Below are 17,017 nucleotides of genomic sequence, written 5' to 3'. Positions count from 1 at the left end.
GTTCGCCGTCGCATTGAGCAAGTTCGCCACGAATCAAACATCCAAAGCTCGTCGTCGTCGTCCTCAACGTTCGAACTTCGCGCCCGGACTCCGGCAAACACGGTTATCACACGTGATCACTTCCCCACACCGGTCTTCAACCTGGCTCCGATACCCGGTCGAGTTCCCCGCTCTCGCGAGCGCTTTTATAGCTCGAAAGCGCGTCCACCCGGTTCCTCGAATCTCTTCCCCACATTCCATCCTCTCTCAATCCTCAACCGATAGCAATGGCCGACCGTCTCTCCCAGGTCTCTGGACACCTCTCCAACACTTACAGCCGCGGCTTGCTCGCTGGCGAAGTTGCCATTATTACCGGTATGTCAAGTACCCCTCTTGTGGGTATGATCTACAGTACTGATATAGGTGCTGTATGAAGGTGCTGGCCAGGTTCGTTTATTGTTGTTCTGGATGAACAGAACGTAGATTAAGCTCCGCATAGGGTATTGGCAAGGCCACCGCCCTCCTCTTCGCCAAGGAGGGTGCTAAGGTTGTCATCAGCGAGTGCGTACTCTCTCTCTCCTACCCAGCGAGCTATCTTCCTAATTACATTTTCCTCACCAACCAGTATCGATGCTAAGCGCCTCGAAGGCGTCGAGGCCGAGATCAAGGCCCAGGGCGGCGACGTTCTCTCCGTTGCAGGAGACGTCGGTGCTGAGGACTTCCCCAAGAAGATCGTCGACGCTACCGTCGCGTAAGCCTCCTCAGCCATACCCACCATTCGCCTAGATCTAACCTTACATCTCCCCACCTCCAGCAAGTTCGGCAAGATCAACCACATCGTGAACAACGGTAAGCCTTCCCCTGTCCACCTCCCCTTCACCTCCTCACCTCCTACTCCCAACAGCCGGCTTCACCTACGACAAGATGCTTCACACCACCCCCGACGACGCCTGGGACGTCATCATGAAGATCCACGTCCGCGCTCCTTTCCGCCTCATCCGCCAAGCCGCACCCTACTTCCGTATCAAGGGATCCAAAGAAAACCGCTCCATCGTCAACGTCTCCTCCACCTCTGGCTTGCACGGAAACGTCGGCCAGGCCAACTACGCAGCCGCCAAGAGCGCCGTCCTCGGCCTCACCAAGACCATTTGCAAGGAATGGGGCCAGTTCAACGTCCGAGCCAACTCTATCGCTTTCGGCTTGATTCACACTCGGTGAGTGTCGCTCTTGCTTCGGCTAATGGTTGATGTATGGGACGTTGAGGCTGACGGGGGTGGCATATATAGATTGACTGCCGCCAAGGAGGCCGGAGAGACCATCGAGGTCAACGGCAAGAAGGTTGCATTGGGTGTTCCAGGAGCCAAGGGCCCTCACCGACGACCAAAACGCCTACCTCGGCATCCCCCTCCGACGAGGTGGATCCGTCGAGGATGCCGCTGGTGCCGTTTTGTTCCTTTGCTCACCGTTGGCAAGCTATGTCTCCGGCCACACTTTGGAGGTCACTGGTGGTGTTGGCATCTAAGGGGCCGTTCCAAACTCTCGCATTAGGATTGGGACCCGGAGTGGGAAGAGGGAAGGAAGAGGGTGATGCATGCATCTGTATACTATCTCATCGCAATACATATTTATCGCCACCTTCACTGATGACCATGGAACCTTCTGACTATTCCTTCCCCAGGTCTGGCACTGACCTGATATCATAACCAGTGACATCTGGATCCACAATACAGGTATAGCTCGTATAAGCCATAAGAAGAGTAAAATCCATAATTTATATCCCAGCAAACCCTCCTTCAATCGGAGAACCGCGCATTAACCGCCAGTCCTAGCCGGCACTATGTAAATTCTGCTTCTACTCAAAACCTACTCCTTCAGCGCCCCCGATTCCCCTCCTCACTAGACCTAATAACCTCATAAAGCGTCATCTCCAATCCCCCCTCACCAAAAACTCTCTTCATATCCTCCTCAGAAATCTATTGGCATTAAAATGTATGTGACTACATACGAAGACAGAGGAATTCGATAATACCAAAGGATCTATCATGTAAGCCATAACACGAGGGACTTAAGTCCTGGCCCCGGATTGCCGTCGTCGTTCGAGTCTTGCTTGCGTTTGCCATTTTTCTTCGTCAACGCCCTTGACATGAGAAGGGCCTGATATATAGGTTGACTTGACCGGCGTAGCAGGCTCTCCAGCTGCTGGACCATTCAAATTTCAAAAACTTGGCGATGAGCTAACTGCAATAATAACAGGATAAATCAGTGACCACGATGCCTATTTGGAATCAAATAAGAATTAACTAACTTTTAGAGGGTCAAGGCAGTAACCCTACCTCTGATTCACCCACAGGATGTCGGCGACGACGTGGAGATCCTGGAGGGGTGGCGACTGTACTCAGAAGACGGAGTTCGCTGGGAATGTGGCTGTGCAGTTGCGCAGCGCCAGTTCCAGAGAGGCGCTGGCAAACTCTTCTCTTCCCCGTACATCTGAGCGCAGCGTTGGTCGGTCATTTCATCGCGTCTGCACTCCCATAAAAGCGTTCTCTCAGATGCTGACAGGCAACTTCTACAGGTAAATAGCATTATTGGTGGACCCACACAAGCAAAATAGGGCATGCCACTGCTGTCAGTGTTTGACACGCAGAACTCGTCGATCTCCGAGCACCGTGTTCGAATCCATCTGTAGCAATCGATAAGGGTCTGCTGACCAGCTCCTGCCAAACAGGAACTGTCCCTCAAGGCTGGTGCACCGATATAAGGTGAACGTGCCCAAACCGTGTTCAGAGGTGTGTCCTCTTCTTCATTCTCACTTTGTAGCCGCCCATGGAACCACTTTTCAGATATCGCAACAAGCCCGACAGTCAAGTCAAGTCGGAGATGAGTCATGGCGACAAGCAGCCATGCAACCACTGCAGATGAGGTGAAAGCGGCTGTCGTTCACGACCTCGACGGTCAGAGCCGAATCTGCAGCCTCCACGATCTTCTCAAGCTCCTTGGCCACCCCTTGACTGACTCAGAGGTTGACGAGGTCCTCGGTTCTCTTTCGGACCACTATACCCAGCAAACAGGCTGGAAAGGCCTTCCTGAGAAAGCGGGTGGGCCGGAGACGGCTTATTACACGCCACTCGCAGCCATCTTCAACGATTATCACTAAGGAGGCAGTCCGAAAAGTCAACGAGCGCGCACCTGAATCACCAATTATACCGTCCACATGGCTGGATTGTCACTCTTCAGCTCCCAAGTCGAATGTTGAAGGCGCGAGCAAGATACGCCCAGATCTTCTCAGTGCTATTCTCAATCCGGGGGACAATGTCGAGGACCTGGCAGCAAGCTTCAAGGTGCGTGATCCGTCTCCTGGTGTCAAGGCCGTGGCGGCAACCGGTTCTGTGCAGGAGCTGCATGACACTGAGGATGATGAAGAAAACGACAACACAAACGACTCGGATAAACCAAACCCAAAGCGACAAAAGACAGAAGGCGGAGAAACTGAGGAGGTCCAGGTACGTGGTTTCATAGTTGTGCCCAATTGGCTTTGCCTTGCTAACCTGTTGTCCAGCAGGACCCCCAGCAGACCGACGCACAGAATGGATCCGATGCTCAGGCCGCACCGCAGCCACAGGTCCAGCCCACCGAGTCGCAGGCCGCACCGCAGCCACAGGCCCAGCCCACCGAGTCGCAGGCCGCACCGCAGCCACAGGCCCAGCCCACCGAGTCGCAGGCCCCACCCAAGCCAATCGCCTCATGGCTCAGGACTCTCCTGGTCGCTGAAGTCAAACCAAACCGGGACGACGACTGGGACTCTGTCATCCAACTATCCACCTATCTTCGACAAATTCTTCGAGAGCAGCATGATCGCCGCTTCGTCTCTGGCATCGTTATCTTCCACCGTTCGTTGTCCCTCTGGTACTGCGATCGGTCAGGACTCCTCGGTGCTGACCAGACGGTCGACATCGACAAGGTATGCTGCGACATTAAGACGAAAAAGGGAGCCTTACCAAAAATTTACATAGGATCCCAAGACCTTTGTTCGCATCATGGCCAGTTTTGCAACCATGAATCCGGAACGTTTGGGGTTTGACCCTGCCATGAAGATGCTTGTTCCGAACCGCCCGCCTACCTACAGCTATCGACTTCCTTTCCATGAGGTGCCAAAGCACCGACATTCACTGCGTTGGGAAATAGTCATCAACAAAAATATTTACCACACAGTCGAGCCGCTGAGTGTAGCTCGATCAGAAATCATGTGTGGTCGCGCTACGCTTGTGTGGAGAGCGTTTCGACTGAGCGATTATACCAATGAGCCCAATACCAAAGACTTGAAGGTGTGTTGTTTCAGGCTGTTGTACCAACATTTCGGATGGCCTGACGTTTCGTCAGCTATACATCATCAAGCAATCATGGCGACCGAACGTGGGTGGCGCTGCTGAACTTGAACTCTATAGCCGTTTGGGGGATTTTGGTGGCAGGAGGAAGGATCCTGTGTGCCATGGCGAAGATGTTGAAGGATCCAATACCCAGAAGGACTTCCGCCGCGGTATTCACACAGAACCGGCTAAAGATATCGTGGGGAAAGGCTCAAAGGGCGGGGCACAGCAAAGGACACTGTCAGAGCCCCGCGACGAGCACAACCTTGTCCACAATACCTTTTCAGCGAAAAACCCTCCCAAGATTGCGCAAGAGTTCATGGAACGAGTTCAATGTCGGCTCGTCATCCCTGTGAATGGCACAGCAATCAAGATGTTTACGAGTCTGAAGGAATTGGTAGAAGCCTTGCTTGATGCAGTGAAAGGTCAGCCCTCTTTCTACGCTCCTTTTGCCGGCGCTCATTCCCGAATGATAGAATACGAATGGGCATATTATCAGAAGGGCATTTGCCATCGCGACATCAGTATCGGCAACATCGTTATGGAAATCCTCGAGCGCAAAGGAAGCCTGATTGACTTTGATCATGCGAAGGATCTTGGCCCCAACTACACACCAAGGAGGGTCTCGTCGCTGCGGGAGGAGCTGCGCGAATATTTGGCTGAATTCCGCAAATACCACCCTCAGTCGGAGGTTTCAGATAACCTCGCACTTGTGATCCTCTATCTCCATCGATCAACCTTCCCACATGTTGCTGCGGTTGAGGCTACTAGCCTGTATAACCGTGTACCTCTGTTCCGATGGCGCATCGCCGAACAGGCCACTCGAACTATCAGACATGCTTCCAGGGCTGCAGAACGATGTACGTACCTTGAAACACCTTTTCCCTTCTCTTCTGACGGTAGTCGTTGGTCCAGCCTGTCCTCCCTCCAGATTTTTCTGAACGCACGGCAATACATGCCGTGGCGACTGTGAGTGAACCGAGTCCTGCCTCTTTTCCCACCTGCTCAAACATCTTTGCAACAGGGCACTGTCGCGTTCATGAGCCATAAATTGCTTCGCGATGACGACGAAACCCACAGCGCAATACACGACATGGAGTCGTTATTTTGGGTTGTGGTCTTCCTCTGCCTGACCCGTGAAGGGCCCGGCGGAAAACGGCGCCCGGAGCCCAAGGATGATGTCAAAGGTGACGAGCTCTACGAAGGTTCTCTTCGACGCTATTATCTCTTCGAGGCCCCAAAGGAAGAGATTCGGAAGATAAAATCTATTATGTTTTCTATGACTATTCGCGACAAGATGCCGCGAGTGTTGGAGGACCATATATTCCCCTGGTTCCACCCCTTCTTCAAACCTCTCCATGGGCTACTCGCTGAATGGTGGGCAATTCTCTGCAGTGGCTTCAACGAGAAGGGAAACATCCTATGTCGCCACTACCCTGTTGCCGCGTTTCGCAACGCTTTGGAGAAGACTCGGGACACACTCGAAGAGCCGGACGAGAAACACTTTTCCCTCATTCAACAACGGACAGAAATGGCAAGGGTAAAATCAGCGGCCATTCAGCTCACTCGAAGTGTCCTTCCTCACCGTACCGGCCGTCAAGGAGCGAAACGGAAGGTAGACACCGTGGAAGGTGTCACAACGCCGCCCAAGGTACATTCGGATCTCCCACTATCCCTCGATCCAAGTCCCATGGGTAAGGCCCATAAAGGAGCCAACTTGCATCTTCATGCTCGACGCAAAGGTGATTGAAGATTAGGGGCCCCGGGCCAGGGCTCATAGATATTCTCTAGATTTCGTCTGGACTCCGCTAATATTTACAATGCGATGTTCAAAAGTAGGATCACCCAGAAACAATACAATAAATATAATGACACACCCCAGCTCGTCCGAGCAAGAGACCCTCTTTCTCAACTTAAACACCAAAAGATAATGCCCTCACCTCCGACGAAGTGAACCGGTGTTCCCTCAAAACCCTGGGTCCGCCCACCATCCAGACAAAGTGTCATATTGATATCACGCCACAAGAATAATCCAACTTTGGCGGTGCACCAATACACACATATCTCAAATCAATGCACATCTTCTTCACATTCCTCTCCTGCGCAACCATCTCCACCAACTCTCTAGTTATAACAATCGTCTCCATCTCCCCGTCGCCATCGCCTCCATTAATATGGATAGCACGAATCTCCTCGGCAGTTAATAGTACCGGTACCACTCAATCCCTCGTCCATTGGCACCTTCACTCCCACTTCGAGATGATGATGAGGCCATTTTGCGCTCCTTGGCTAGACGCTTCATCAAGAGACCGCATTCGTTCAAGGCCAAGGCGAGAATAGAGGCTGGTTTACGAGACAAGCAATTGAGGCGGTGGAGGTTGCAAGCGCGAGCAATGTCGGGATGACATGCGTCTTCGCGCTTTTCTCCATCACAGTTTCGAATTCTCTGTTCAAGAACACCTCATCTGTAAAATTGGGTTAGAAGGGACAACAAATGGATGCAGCCACCAAGAGCACCGTCCTCGGCCTCACCAAGACCATTTGCAAGGAATGGGGCCAGTTTAACGCGTCTGAGCCAACTCTATCGCTTTCGGCTTGATCCACGCTCGGTGAGTGTCGCTCTTGCTTGGCTAATGATTGATGACTCCGGACGTAAAGGAAGCAGGAGATTGACTATTCCTTCCCAAGTCTGGCACAGACAGCTGATATCATACCCTTGTGCAGTGACATCTGGATCCAGAATACAGGCTGAGGTATAGCGTGCATATAATAAGATCAGTTCATCCATAAATGCAGTAAAAGCCTTAACCCAGCAAATTCCCTATACAAACAGAGGGACCGCGCACATTAATCGCCAGTCTAGCCGGCACCGTTAATGAACCCGCTCATCTCCTGTATATCCTCCATTCAAAACTTACTCCTTCAACACCCCCTTCGCAACAAACAACTCCCGATCCCCCTCCTCACTAGACCTAATAACCTCATAAAGCGTCATCTCCAACCCTCCTTCACCAAAAATCCTCTTCATATCCTCCTCAGAGAAGCCCTGGACCGCAACGATATGTTTATGGCTGTCGGGGATCGCGTCGCCGGTGGCGAGGTGGTCGATGACGACGAGGGTGCCGGTAGGCTTGAGGTACCCGGCGAGGAGCTTGGTGATCGCTGATGGGTTCTCAAAGTGGTGGTACGAGGAGGAGCACTATAGGTGAGTGAGGGAATTCAAAGGTTACATTATGACGGTGGAATGGGTGGTAGAGGAAGGGACGTACGAAGATCATATCGAACTTCTGTCCTTGGAGCGCGCCCTTGTCGGTCTCGATGTTCACGGCGATACCCCTGCATCGATCCAACACGCCCTCCTTCTCAGACCGTTCATTGAACAGCTTAACAGCTTCGTCGCTGATGTCAACTCCAAGCACGCTCTTCACATGGGGAAGGATACCAGCGGAGATCAGGCCTGCAGTTCGGAACGATGATAGTCAGCCTCAGTGCCCATTAAAACCTCAATGTTTTCAAAATACACCCACCAGTTCCACAAGCAAACTCGAGAACAGTCGTGTTCTCTTTATCAAGGGTGTTATACTTCAAGAGCGCTTCGATGGTCCTGTTGAGTATACCAAGGGTCGCATGACGTCACGACAAAGATTTCTAGCAGAGAAACTAGCCAAACATACCTCTCCCGGCGCTCCTTCGCATGAGGCCACTCGTTAAAGAGATGCGTGTGTTCATTGAAGTGCGCCCTGTTTGCCTCGGCGCGGTCTTGGTGTCCATGATTTTGGGGGGCATGTCCATGGGCATGTCCGTGAGCATGGTGGTGGTGATGGTGGCCAGCAGAAGACATCTTGACAAGGTAGTTTCCGAGGTTACGAAGTCGGATAGTAGTAAGTAGCAGTAATAGGAGTAGTATGAGTGAGAGGATAACAAATCTTGTTCTGAAGACTCCACCCCTCCTCGAACCCGGCTTTTATATTGCTAGAAGACGCGACTGTGAAGGTGGTTCACGTTACCGTAGTCTTACAGAGACCTAACGTAACAATTCAATAACAAAGATAAAGCGTGACCTGTTTGAAATTCGGATGATTTCGGGGGGTGTGCACATTGCTGTGTAAGCCGCAGGATCATGGGATTGGGCGCTTGACTGGGGCGGTCGCCCTTTTTGATAAACGCCCATTCCAGCTTGTCAATGATCACGGAAATGATGGCCTAAAATACACTTCCAAGCCTCACCAGAGTAACGCGTCAACATTAGGACTCAGGAGTTGAATTACTTGGTGTCCCACAAGGGATTCGACCTTCCGTAGACTTCGGAAGAACGTATCACGTTCCACTGCATTCCGGTTTTCCGTTCCATCGTCCACCCCACCAGCCTCCCCCACGTACGACTGGGTCGCGTCCCATACAGTCGACAAAAACTAGTGCACCGGCCTCCCACACGCAGAGAGAGGTTAAAGACGGCACCGAGGCTATACTATCCCATTCAGAATCTTCCGTAGAAGTTGCAATCGAAGATTAGGAGCTCCTCCTGCTCATTGCCGTGTCGTCGTCCCCACCCCATAAGTGACATGATGCAAAATGGACGCGACGAATATTTATTCTCTCGGTCCTCCCATCATCGAAAATTGCCATGCCCCACAAGAGCGCTTGACCGAAGCTGGACATCAAAAGCGCAGGGTCAGAGGGTCCAACGTCGATCGTGCAATTGAATCCTGCAAAGGACAATGAACAGTGAAGCAGGGCGGCGGAGGGAACGAAGTAATCCGAGGAAGAACTCCACCGAGCCTCGGTACCAGATTTCATCCAGGTGGTGAAGCGTGACGGTACCGTACCCTGCGGGGTTGGCCATCCAATCATAGCTAAGATATCGGAGTCGCGTTCGTCGAGCATCAATCAGCTCCAGCGCATAAATCGATCGCGAACAAAAGAAGGGTGTCAAGACACTCCATATCTCTAATTCCTAGTTGAAAGGATACAAAAAACAGCAGCGCCGATACAGGAATGAAAGGTCTAAAATCAAGTTCGATACAGTAAGATACAATGCATTGCGGGTATAACAACAGAACAGGGATGAAATTGCAACACGGGTGTTTCAGTTCTATCACCACAGGAAGCAAGAAAGAAAAACAACAATGCAACGTGAGCAGAAATCAGCAAAAAAATAAATCAGTATACTACAGTAATGAGGCCAGTTTGCGTGGTGTCAGAAGTAAGTACGACTCGGGGCATATATCAGTACAACAGCAACGTCCAAGAAATATTTGTGGAAAATGAAACTATCCGATTCATTGAACCCCCAAAAGCAGATCCCAGAATCCCATGAGAACCCATGATCAAAGCTTTGCAAGGAAGAGTCCAAGAACGACGTAGATGATGGTGACGGGTGGCGTGCATATACAGTAGGACCAGAAGATGGTGCGACTGATGAGACGTTCGAAGGCGTCGCCTGACACGGCTTGTGTGATCTACCAAAGGGAGAGAAATGAGCTTGCGGCTAAGGGATACGGAAACAGAAGCGACGAACCTGAGCCAGCGTGAGAGCAGGAGGAGAAGCGAGAAGGATAATGTTGCAAACGACGAAGACAGGACTGAATGATAGCGTTAGAGACCTCGAAGGGACCGAATCAAGTAAAGACACATACTCCTCGAAGACCTTGTGGAAGTCGTATTTTGTCGCGAGCACAACCAAAGGCATGATCACGATAGGCGTGATAATCATCCTAGCAGCAACGGCCAAGATAACAGTTTTCGTCTCTCCAGGTTTCGACTGCTCCTTATTAGCCCTAAGCTCTTCGGGAGTCTCGTCCCTCTGATAACTCTTCCAATCGAACAAGGCCTTGATCTTTTGCCACGTCGTTTTCTTCTCCTTTGGTCCATCCAAGGAAAATCCGTCATTAGGGCCCGAGTCGGGTGTGGGTTCGGGATAGAAATATGCACCCAAGACGACCAAGGTGAGAGGGACGGAACATTTTCCGGCAGTGTTGATAGCGTCGTTGATAGGGTGGAGGTTGTGGGTCAAGGCGTACTGCAAAGGTTGGATACACGCGACGAGCAAGGAGACGAGGGCGGCCCAGAGAGGAACAGTCATGAAGTCATTAATTGCTCTCCAGTAGTGGCGAACACGGCGCTTGAACCGATGTCGGAACGAGTGACGATGGCGCTTACGACGGCGAGCTTGGTTTCCATTGGCGACAAACGAAAGGGGTTGTGTCTCGTCACCATCGTCGTCCGAAGTGTCCGGCGAATCGACCGAGTCGTAGTCACATCCGAGCTCTTCGCAGGAATCGTTAGGCGAGTTGGGGAATGAGCGATAGAAAGTGGTCCTTCGACGGGGAGCGATAGGGCGAACGGAAGAGTCGCTGGAGGGGATGACCTCCGGGGAGTGTACGATACCGTAAGATTTGGGCGAGGCCACGAGGACTTCATTTCCTCCCTCGCTGACCACCGTGGAATTCGAAGTCGAGGGCCGCGTGCCAAACGCGCGTTCCACGTCTTGCACAAGCAAGGGAGTACGCTCGTCCACCGTAGCGTTCTGGGCAGCAATGGTGTCGGCGCGAGCCAACAAGCGAACACCATAACTGTACCGGACGACCATTCCAAGAGTGGAGTACATGGTCAAATAGGTAAGCGCCCGGCCAAGCATAATGTTCTTGTCGTCATCGGCTCCCCATTTGAGGTCTGGGACGGCCACAACGAGGCTTTGCATTAGGGCGATGGGGAGTGCGTTCGAATTCATGAACATTGCGGCGGCCATGACGAAGCTCCTGTGGAGATGATGTCAATACTTCTTGTTTACGCCAGGACGTGGGTCCAGGGCAGAATGTGGCGAAGAAAACGTGCCTTTGCGAAGACCTGAGCCTGAATATCCATCCCAGGAGTGAACCAACTGCCATGGAGGTTGCGGTGACAATGATAAACCAAATGGGAATCACATATAGCTGCTTGAGTTTCTCTAGGTTCCAGAAAGGACAGAATTAGAGAAGAACTGAATAGGAGGGTGGTTTGCGCGCACCTGGGGTTAGGTACAACGCCACTTTTGAGAATAGCAGAGCTGGTGTGAACAACGACACATTGAGCTTGTTGATTTGCTGTCGGCGGTATAGATTAGCACCAATTCGACAGCTGACGACGTCCTGAGCGCACCTTCTGTGTCTTTTTGTCAAGGATACCCTTAGAGGCGAGAATATATCCAGCCGAACATATCAACACGACCTCTAGGATGGACTGTTGAGAAACAAAATTTGTTCAGTCGACTGTTTCAGAGATAACAAGCGCGGTGGGGGGACATACGTTGAAGACTGCCAATAAAAGCGAGCCAAACGGAGTCTGAGAATCGCCATTTGCGCTGGCGGCGTATTGCATCAAGATACGATGCTAGTAGTTTTGTGGGCGCTTGGGAGAAAGGGTGAGGAAGAAGAACGAGTAAAGGCGGAAGTGGGCCATGGATTGGTATTTAACCGCGTTCCTTTGATACGGCGGCACCGCCACACACCTTACACAGCGCTTATGACGCACGTTCCACTGGCTTGGCGGCGGATCGGAGGGCTGGATTGTGTGGAGCGCCCAGGAGCAGAAGCAACCCCAGGAACAGCTGCGAACCTTCTACGTCTCGCGAAGGCTTCAAAGAAACCTCTTTTACCTATGCCAAGTACTCTAAAAGCCACCTAGCAAGTCACAACGTCGTCCCAAGTGCTATAGTTCGCAGTGAATCGGCAGCCATTATCTATGCCAAGAGCTCGAGATAAGCAGTGCCACCAGAGTCTGGATCTCACAGCTTTGCAGCACTCCTCGAACGTTGGAAATCGTTTTTCATAATTGGTTCTTGCACACCGCTACAGCAACTCCCGTGCTTCCGCCCAGGCCGCTTGCGTAGATTTCGTTGGATTAATATTCTGCGCAGACCTCTGCTCAGATGGACTGAAGCCCTGCCGAACTATGGAAACGCACACCTCACCACTTGGCGTCTTTGTTGACACCACGACCACGTCGTCGAAAGCTAGTGAGCTGCTAAAGGATTCCAAGTCCGCGGCTTTGGGACTCGCAATCTACCCTTGGGTGCTACAGCTACGGCCCCAAGAGTTGATTTAAAACTCCACTCATCAAAAGGGTTCTTCGAACTGGGGGAGCCATCGCAAGAGAAGAGGGGAATGGCGACTTTCGATACATCTCTCCACCCGGCCAGGTCATTCAATGGTCGGGCGTAGTCCATATTTAGCTTGACTCGAACTATGTTGGGACGGCTTCTTTCTTGGCCTACAATCGACCCTTTCACCTCCTCGCCAGGTCCAACGGGGACATGACTTCATTGATTCACCAGCGTCTAACCGACCAGTCACCGCTTTATCGCGACCTGGAGTTCTGTGGTTCGTTGCATCCTTTCTCGTTTCAACTTGCCTAGGTCATATCGAAATCCGACCCCTGAAACCACCTACATGCTCAACTTCGACCTGAACTTGGCCTTTCCATTCCACAGAGCATTCTACTCCTTGAATTCAGCTATCGAAATGCTTCTTTGGAATGCACTTCCGGCCCCATCCAGCAGAGAAAACCTATGAACCTCCCACTCCCACCAGACTACACAAGGCTAGATTCTTCCTAGTCAAACGACCTCGTCTTGTACCAATGTTTCAAGTCCAATTAGCCTGCCTAATACCTCGTGCGGCGCTCCATACCAACAAAATGTACTTTGACCTGTTCCTTCAGTGCTATGTACAGATATCGACGCCTTCCCTATTCGCATACTTTATTCACGGACATCGATGTCGATTCTCTCGAACCGACTTCGTTGCTCTCGATCGCAGGGAATGGTCTTCATTGGAGTCATCTGACCTCGCACTCGAACTTTATCAACCGTCCTTCTGGAAACTCCAGGTTCACTATCCTCTAGCCAACCATGTCCGCCCAACCTGTGCCGAATTTCACGGGCTTTGCCAGCCCAATGGCAATAGCATTCGAAATCCACTCACCCAAGGGTTGCAGCCACACGTCTGAGACCCCGAACGTTATCTCGTGACGACTCGTGACCCAAATTCTACTTGTACGGTTAAAACTCGGATACTAAAACGTTACTCACTCCTGAACTCTCTTTCCAACTCCCAAAAAAGATCTACTTATCACTCGAATACAAACTAAACTAAAAACGTACACAGCTTTATAGCCCCCATTCTATGTAGCCAATCTTTCATTTCATCACAACTACTTCGAGGATCTACGACGTCCGTGGCGTTTCTTAGCTTTCCAGAGGAGGAAGGTTGGACTCGAGAACAAGGGTACATCAAGCACAAACCCTCCGTCGACAACCTGCGGCAGTTCTACATAAGTACATACATAGTTAATCAGATAAATTTCAATCCCTCCTTCCAATCCAAATGTTTACTTGCCGAAAAGACGCCAGTAATTTTAGGGTGCTGATATTGAGCGCTTCTTCAGCGGTTTTTGAATTGGCTAGGGATCCACGGGGCCGATAGACGAACCAGTATATAATTAAGTAATTGAGGCACTTTCTCAGTGCTTTTCGATATCAGAAAAGCCAAGAGGACCCTTAGATGCCGCCGGCGTAAGAAGTTATCGCAAGGTTGTTTACATCCCACTACAAGACCCTCTTCGAATTTGATTAGCAGGCTGGACCGCGATTGGCGGGTAGGCGGGCATTGGAAAAGGAGGTGCGTTTCTGACAGCATCGACAGGATAAAGTCAGGGTCCTCATCCCTCCTGACCGCGAGTTCACCGTGACCGTCGAACGAACTGGGGTCTCTTTGCACTGGCCGGGGTATTATCGATCGGGAGGCCGGATACAATTCCAAGCGAATATTCCACGACCGAAACCACCCCGCAATCGATATCTAATCTTCTAATCTGATCTACAATCGTCATCCATCACTCAATCCCTCGCCGACCGGGGATGGGAGAGAAGGGTCGTGTGTGTTCTACACACGACAAAGACGCGTGAATTGAAACGCGATGTAAGATTCCCGCCATCGTCTTACGAGGGCACGAGGACTATGACAACACAGAAGAAACCCTCAAGACAGCGCGCAATTGTCGATATGATGACGAATGACGATTGCGAAACAATGATGATGATGGCTACAAGTACAAAAATGCATACACACAAGGGTGGAAACGATGAGCGGGGAGGGTGAGGATGGTGGTGGTGGTGGTGATGAACGATGACAACGACGACGACGATGAATGGATGGGCAGAGAAATATGGGAGGAGAAATCCGACACGAGCCCCAGAAGTAAAAAGCCGAGAAAGAGAGAGACAACTCGAATAGAACAAGAGAACCGAGACCGCCAGCCAAACGTCGAAGCAAGTTACTTCCCAACGCCGTTGATCTTCAAGAGTTCAACCTCGAATTTGAGTGTCGAGTTGGGAGGTATCACAGGAGGGAAGCCGCGGCTGCCATAGGCCTGTACAACGACGAGAACGATGAGCGCATAGCTTTGGCGCACGTTGATGGGTACCTACATAATCCGGAGAGGCCGTCAAGACGGCCTTCTGTCCGAGTGATAGTTGCGGGACGCCTAAATCGATAATCGCATCGATAATCAGAACCGCGCCTCGTTCGAGATCATCGACGCGCCCACTAGGACAGGCGGCGTCGAAACACCAAAATCGCACCTTCATCCCAGCCCAGAATCACCTTTCCGACACCAATTTCCGTCTCGAAGGGTGAGCCACTGTCGGATTAAGAAGAAAGGAACGGCGTTAGAACGTGTTAGACGCCGGAGAACGAGTCTTGTTACACACCGGTCGCGACTAGAGTCGAACTTGGAGCCATCGAGCAGAGTACCAACGTAGTGAATGGTAACCTTGTCTGTCGAAACCAAGAATCGGTACATTTTGCCACTGTCAAACGTGATAGAAAAGGTACATACCACCCTTCTTGGGGAAGGTCTTGCCGTCGCCTGGAACAAGAGTTTCGATAGTGACGCCCTAGACAAAGAAACGAGGCGTCAGAACCGTCCTGTAAAGCAAAGACGACATGGTTCAATTGAAAACTGACCATGATAGAAGTTGGTGGACCGGAAGGGATGAACAAGGGAAGAGGATGCTGCTCAAGCCAATCCAGAGGCGGACAACTTATAGGGGCGGAGCAGCGGAGTGCGGATCTTGATCCGAGAGATCTGGCAACCTCCGGAGTGGTCACGTCCCAAGCCCGGCCAGATTTCTGAGATAAAACCCAGATAAAATACAAAAGATAAAACACAGCGCATACCCGTGCCCCCCGCGACTCCCAAGTCAGCCGGAAACCGATCTGGTTTTCAAAATGTCGCCGTTACGTGGATTATCGATATCGATGATGATCCATAGGGACTTACGAGACTTCGGAACGTCACTAGACGGCGTTTGTATCTCTATATTTGGGTCGAAATGAATTCTGTTCTCGAAAGAGGTGGCTCCAGTGGACGGTTTGCTCCAGATAGATTCAATCATGGTCTCTGGAAGTTTTCCACCATAGAGCTGAGTGTCAAACCAGAGTACGATAGCTAGAGGACGGACGTTTTCCGCACCAGAGAAAGAGACATCAGCACAGAGGCACGAGAAAGGGAATGTCGAAACGGCTCCACCCTCTTCTCGATCGATGAAGGCGTAATGTGCTCTCCGGGCCTTGGAGAAAACACTATGATCATCCTTTGAAGAGTCCATATCGCGACAATGACAACCCTAAATCAAGGAAGGTGCCTGCCCCGGAAAGAGATTCGACGGCCCACTACCGTCCCGAGAACGCCTTGGATGGAAAAAAGCGAGCACACGAACTGATTTGATTGACACATTTCGCCGAGCAATACCAGGAAAAAGCCTCTTGTTCGGCGCAAATCAGGAAGGATCAGACTAAACCAGCGGTAAGAGGTATGCTATTTGGTCGCCGGAAGAGCCGAAAGAAGGGGGTGTGGATGGAACTTCGAGAAAGACAAGCCTCAAGTCACCGCACCGAAGGAAAAAAAGGTCATGTTACACAGAGAGAGGCCTGAACGTCTTTCGGTTTGGGTAGGCGCGTTCCCCTAGTGCGGACAGCGATTCACGATTATCGATCATTGCATTGGGGAAAAGGTTGTGCAAGCCGAGTGGCAGGGGCTCGTTCGGACTCCGTGGCGAAGATCCTTTTTCCAGTGAGCTTCACAAACATATTTGGCCCCTTCGAAAGTGGGACAACCCAATCAGGGTAAACGAGCATCCCCAAGGAGGCAAGAGCATGCAGAGAAGCACAGAGCAAATCAATGAACAGTCGGCGCTTGCCCCGGAGTGCAGTCATCCATGATCGTAAAAGCCAATGATAAGGAGGGACAGGATGGCAGACGACACACATCAACGAGGCCTCGGGAAGGTCACTTGAGTTCAATACACACCCAACCAGCCCGCGAAAGGAACAAGAACAAGACAATAAAACGAGCCTACATTCCATTTCATCAGAATCGCGACCAAACAGAAGGCAAGGCACGAATGAAATGGACAAAACCTCCTGCCACGAGTTTGTCACATGAAGACCCAGAAGCCGAAAGGTGACCGCCCAGAATTTCGACAAACAAGACGACATGAGCACAAGTCCTGTATCGGTGAAGCCTGTCTTGCCGTGTAGAGAACCTCGATTTCGTGCATAGCGCTATACCCATGTCGGAACTGAAAGACCTGAATGAATTCATTATGATGATGATGGTGATGATTGAAGACGCAG

The 17,017-nt window shown here is 51.3% G+C and overlaps 5 protein-coding genes across 5 annotated transcripts; 2 read left to right on the top strand and 3 right to left on the bottom strand.

Moving 5' to 3' along the window:
* Positions 1–266: 266 nt before the first annotated feature.
* Positions 267–1,501, top strand: CC1G_13586 (short-chain dehydrogenase/reductase SDR; the record flags this gene model as incomplete). The annotated part of the gene is made up of 6 exons (XM_001828324.2): positions 267–374; positions 479–540; positions 605–730; positions 794–828; positions 884–1,193; positions 1,282–1,501. The coding sequence occupies 6 exons, from the start codon at positions 267–269 to the stop codon at positions 1,499–1,501; spliced, it is 861 nt and encodes a 286-aa protein (XP_001828376.2).
* A 1,362-nt stretch (positions 1,502–2,863) lies between these two features.
* CC1G_13585 (other/FunK1 protein kinase) lies at positions 2,864–6,093 on the top strand (the record flags this gene model as incomplete). Its single annotated transcript, XM_001828323.2, has 8 exons — positions 2,864–3,074; positions 3,142–3,479; positions 3,539–3,937; positions 3,990–4,301; positions 4,357–4,768; positions 4,820–5,203; positions 5,275–5,312; positions 5,368–6,093. The coding sequence occupies 8 exons, from the start codon at positions 2,864–2,866 to the stop codon at positions 6,091–6,093; spliced, it is 2,820 nt and encodes a 939-aa protein (XP_001828375.2).
* Positions 6,094–7,025: 932 nt separating this feature from the next.
* On the bottom strand, positions 7,026–8,184 carry CC1G_04345 (hypothetical protein; the record flags this gene model as incomplete). Its single annotated transcript, XM_001828322.2, has 4 exons — positions 7,026–7,542; positions 7,613–7,800; positions 7,871–7,947; positions 8,018–8,184. The coding sequence occupies 4 exons, from the start codon at positions 8,182–8,184 to the stop codon at positions 7,258–7,260; spliced, it is 717 nt and encodes a 238-aa protein (XP_001828374.1). The 3' UTR covers positions 7,026–7,257.
* A 1,486-nt stretch (positions 8,185–9,670) lies between these two features.
* Positions 9,671–11,699, bottom strand: CC1G_04344 (endoplasmic reticulum protein; the record flags this gene model as incomplete). Its single annotated transcript, XM_001828321.2, has 7 exons — positions 9,671–9,802; positions 9,862–9,925; positions 9,980–11,101; positions 11,142–11,289; positions 11,350–11,425; positions 11,481–11,561; positions 11,628–11,699. The coding sequence occupies 7 exons, from the start codon at positions 11,697–11,699 to the stop codon at positions 9,671–9,673; spliced, it is 1,695 nt and encodes a 564-aa protein (XP_001828373.2).
* A 2,955-nt stretch (positions 11,700–14,654) lies between these two features.
* Positions 14,655–15,349, bottom strand: CC1G_04343 (FK506-binding protein 1; the record flags this gene model as incomplete). The annotated part of the gene is made up of 5 exons (XM_001828320.2): positions 14,655–14,750; positions 14,809–14,926; positions 15,091–15,157; positions 15,219–15,276; positions 15,347–15,349. The coding sequence occupies 5 exons, from the start codon at positions 15,347–15,349 to the stop codon at positions 14,655–14,657; spliced, it is 342 nt and encodes a 113-aa protein (XP_001828372.2).
* Between the last annotated feature and the right edge of the window lie 1,668 nt (positions 15,350–17,017).

Source organism: Coprinopsis cinerea (genome assembly GCF_000182895.1).
Source record: "Coprinopsis cinerea okayama7#130 chromosome 1 map unlocalized cont3.1, whole genome shotgun sequence".
Taxonomy (NCBI): Eukaryota; Fungi; Basidiomycota; class Agaricomycetes; order Agaricales; family Psathyrellaceae; genus Coprinopsis; species Coprinopsis cinerea.
The sequence above is the reverse complement of the archived record's forward strand: the minus strand, read 5'-3'. Positions and strand labels throughout refer to the sequence as shown.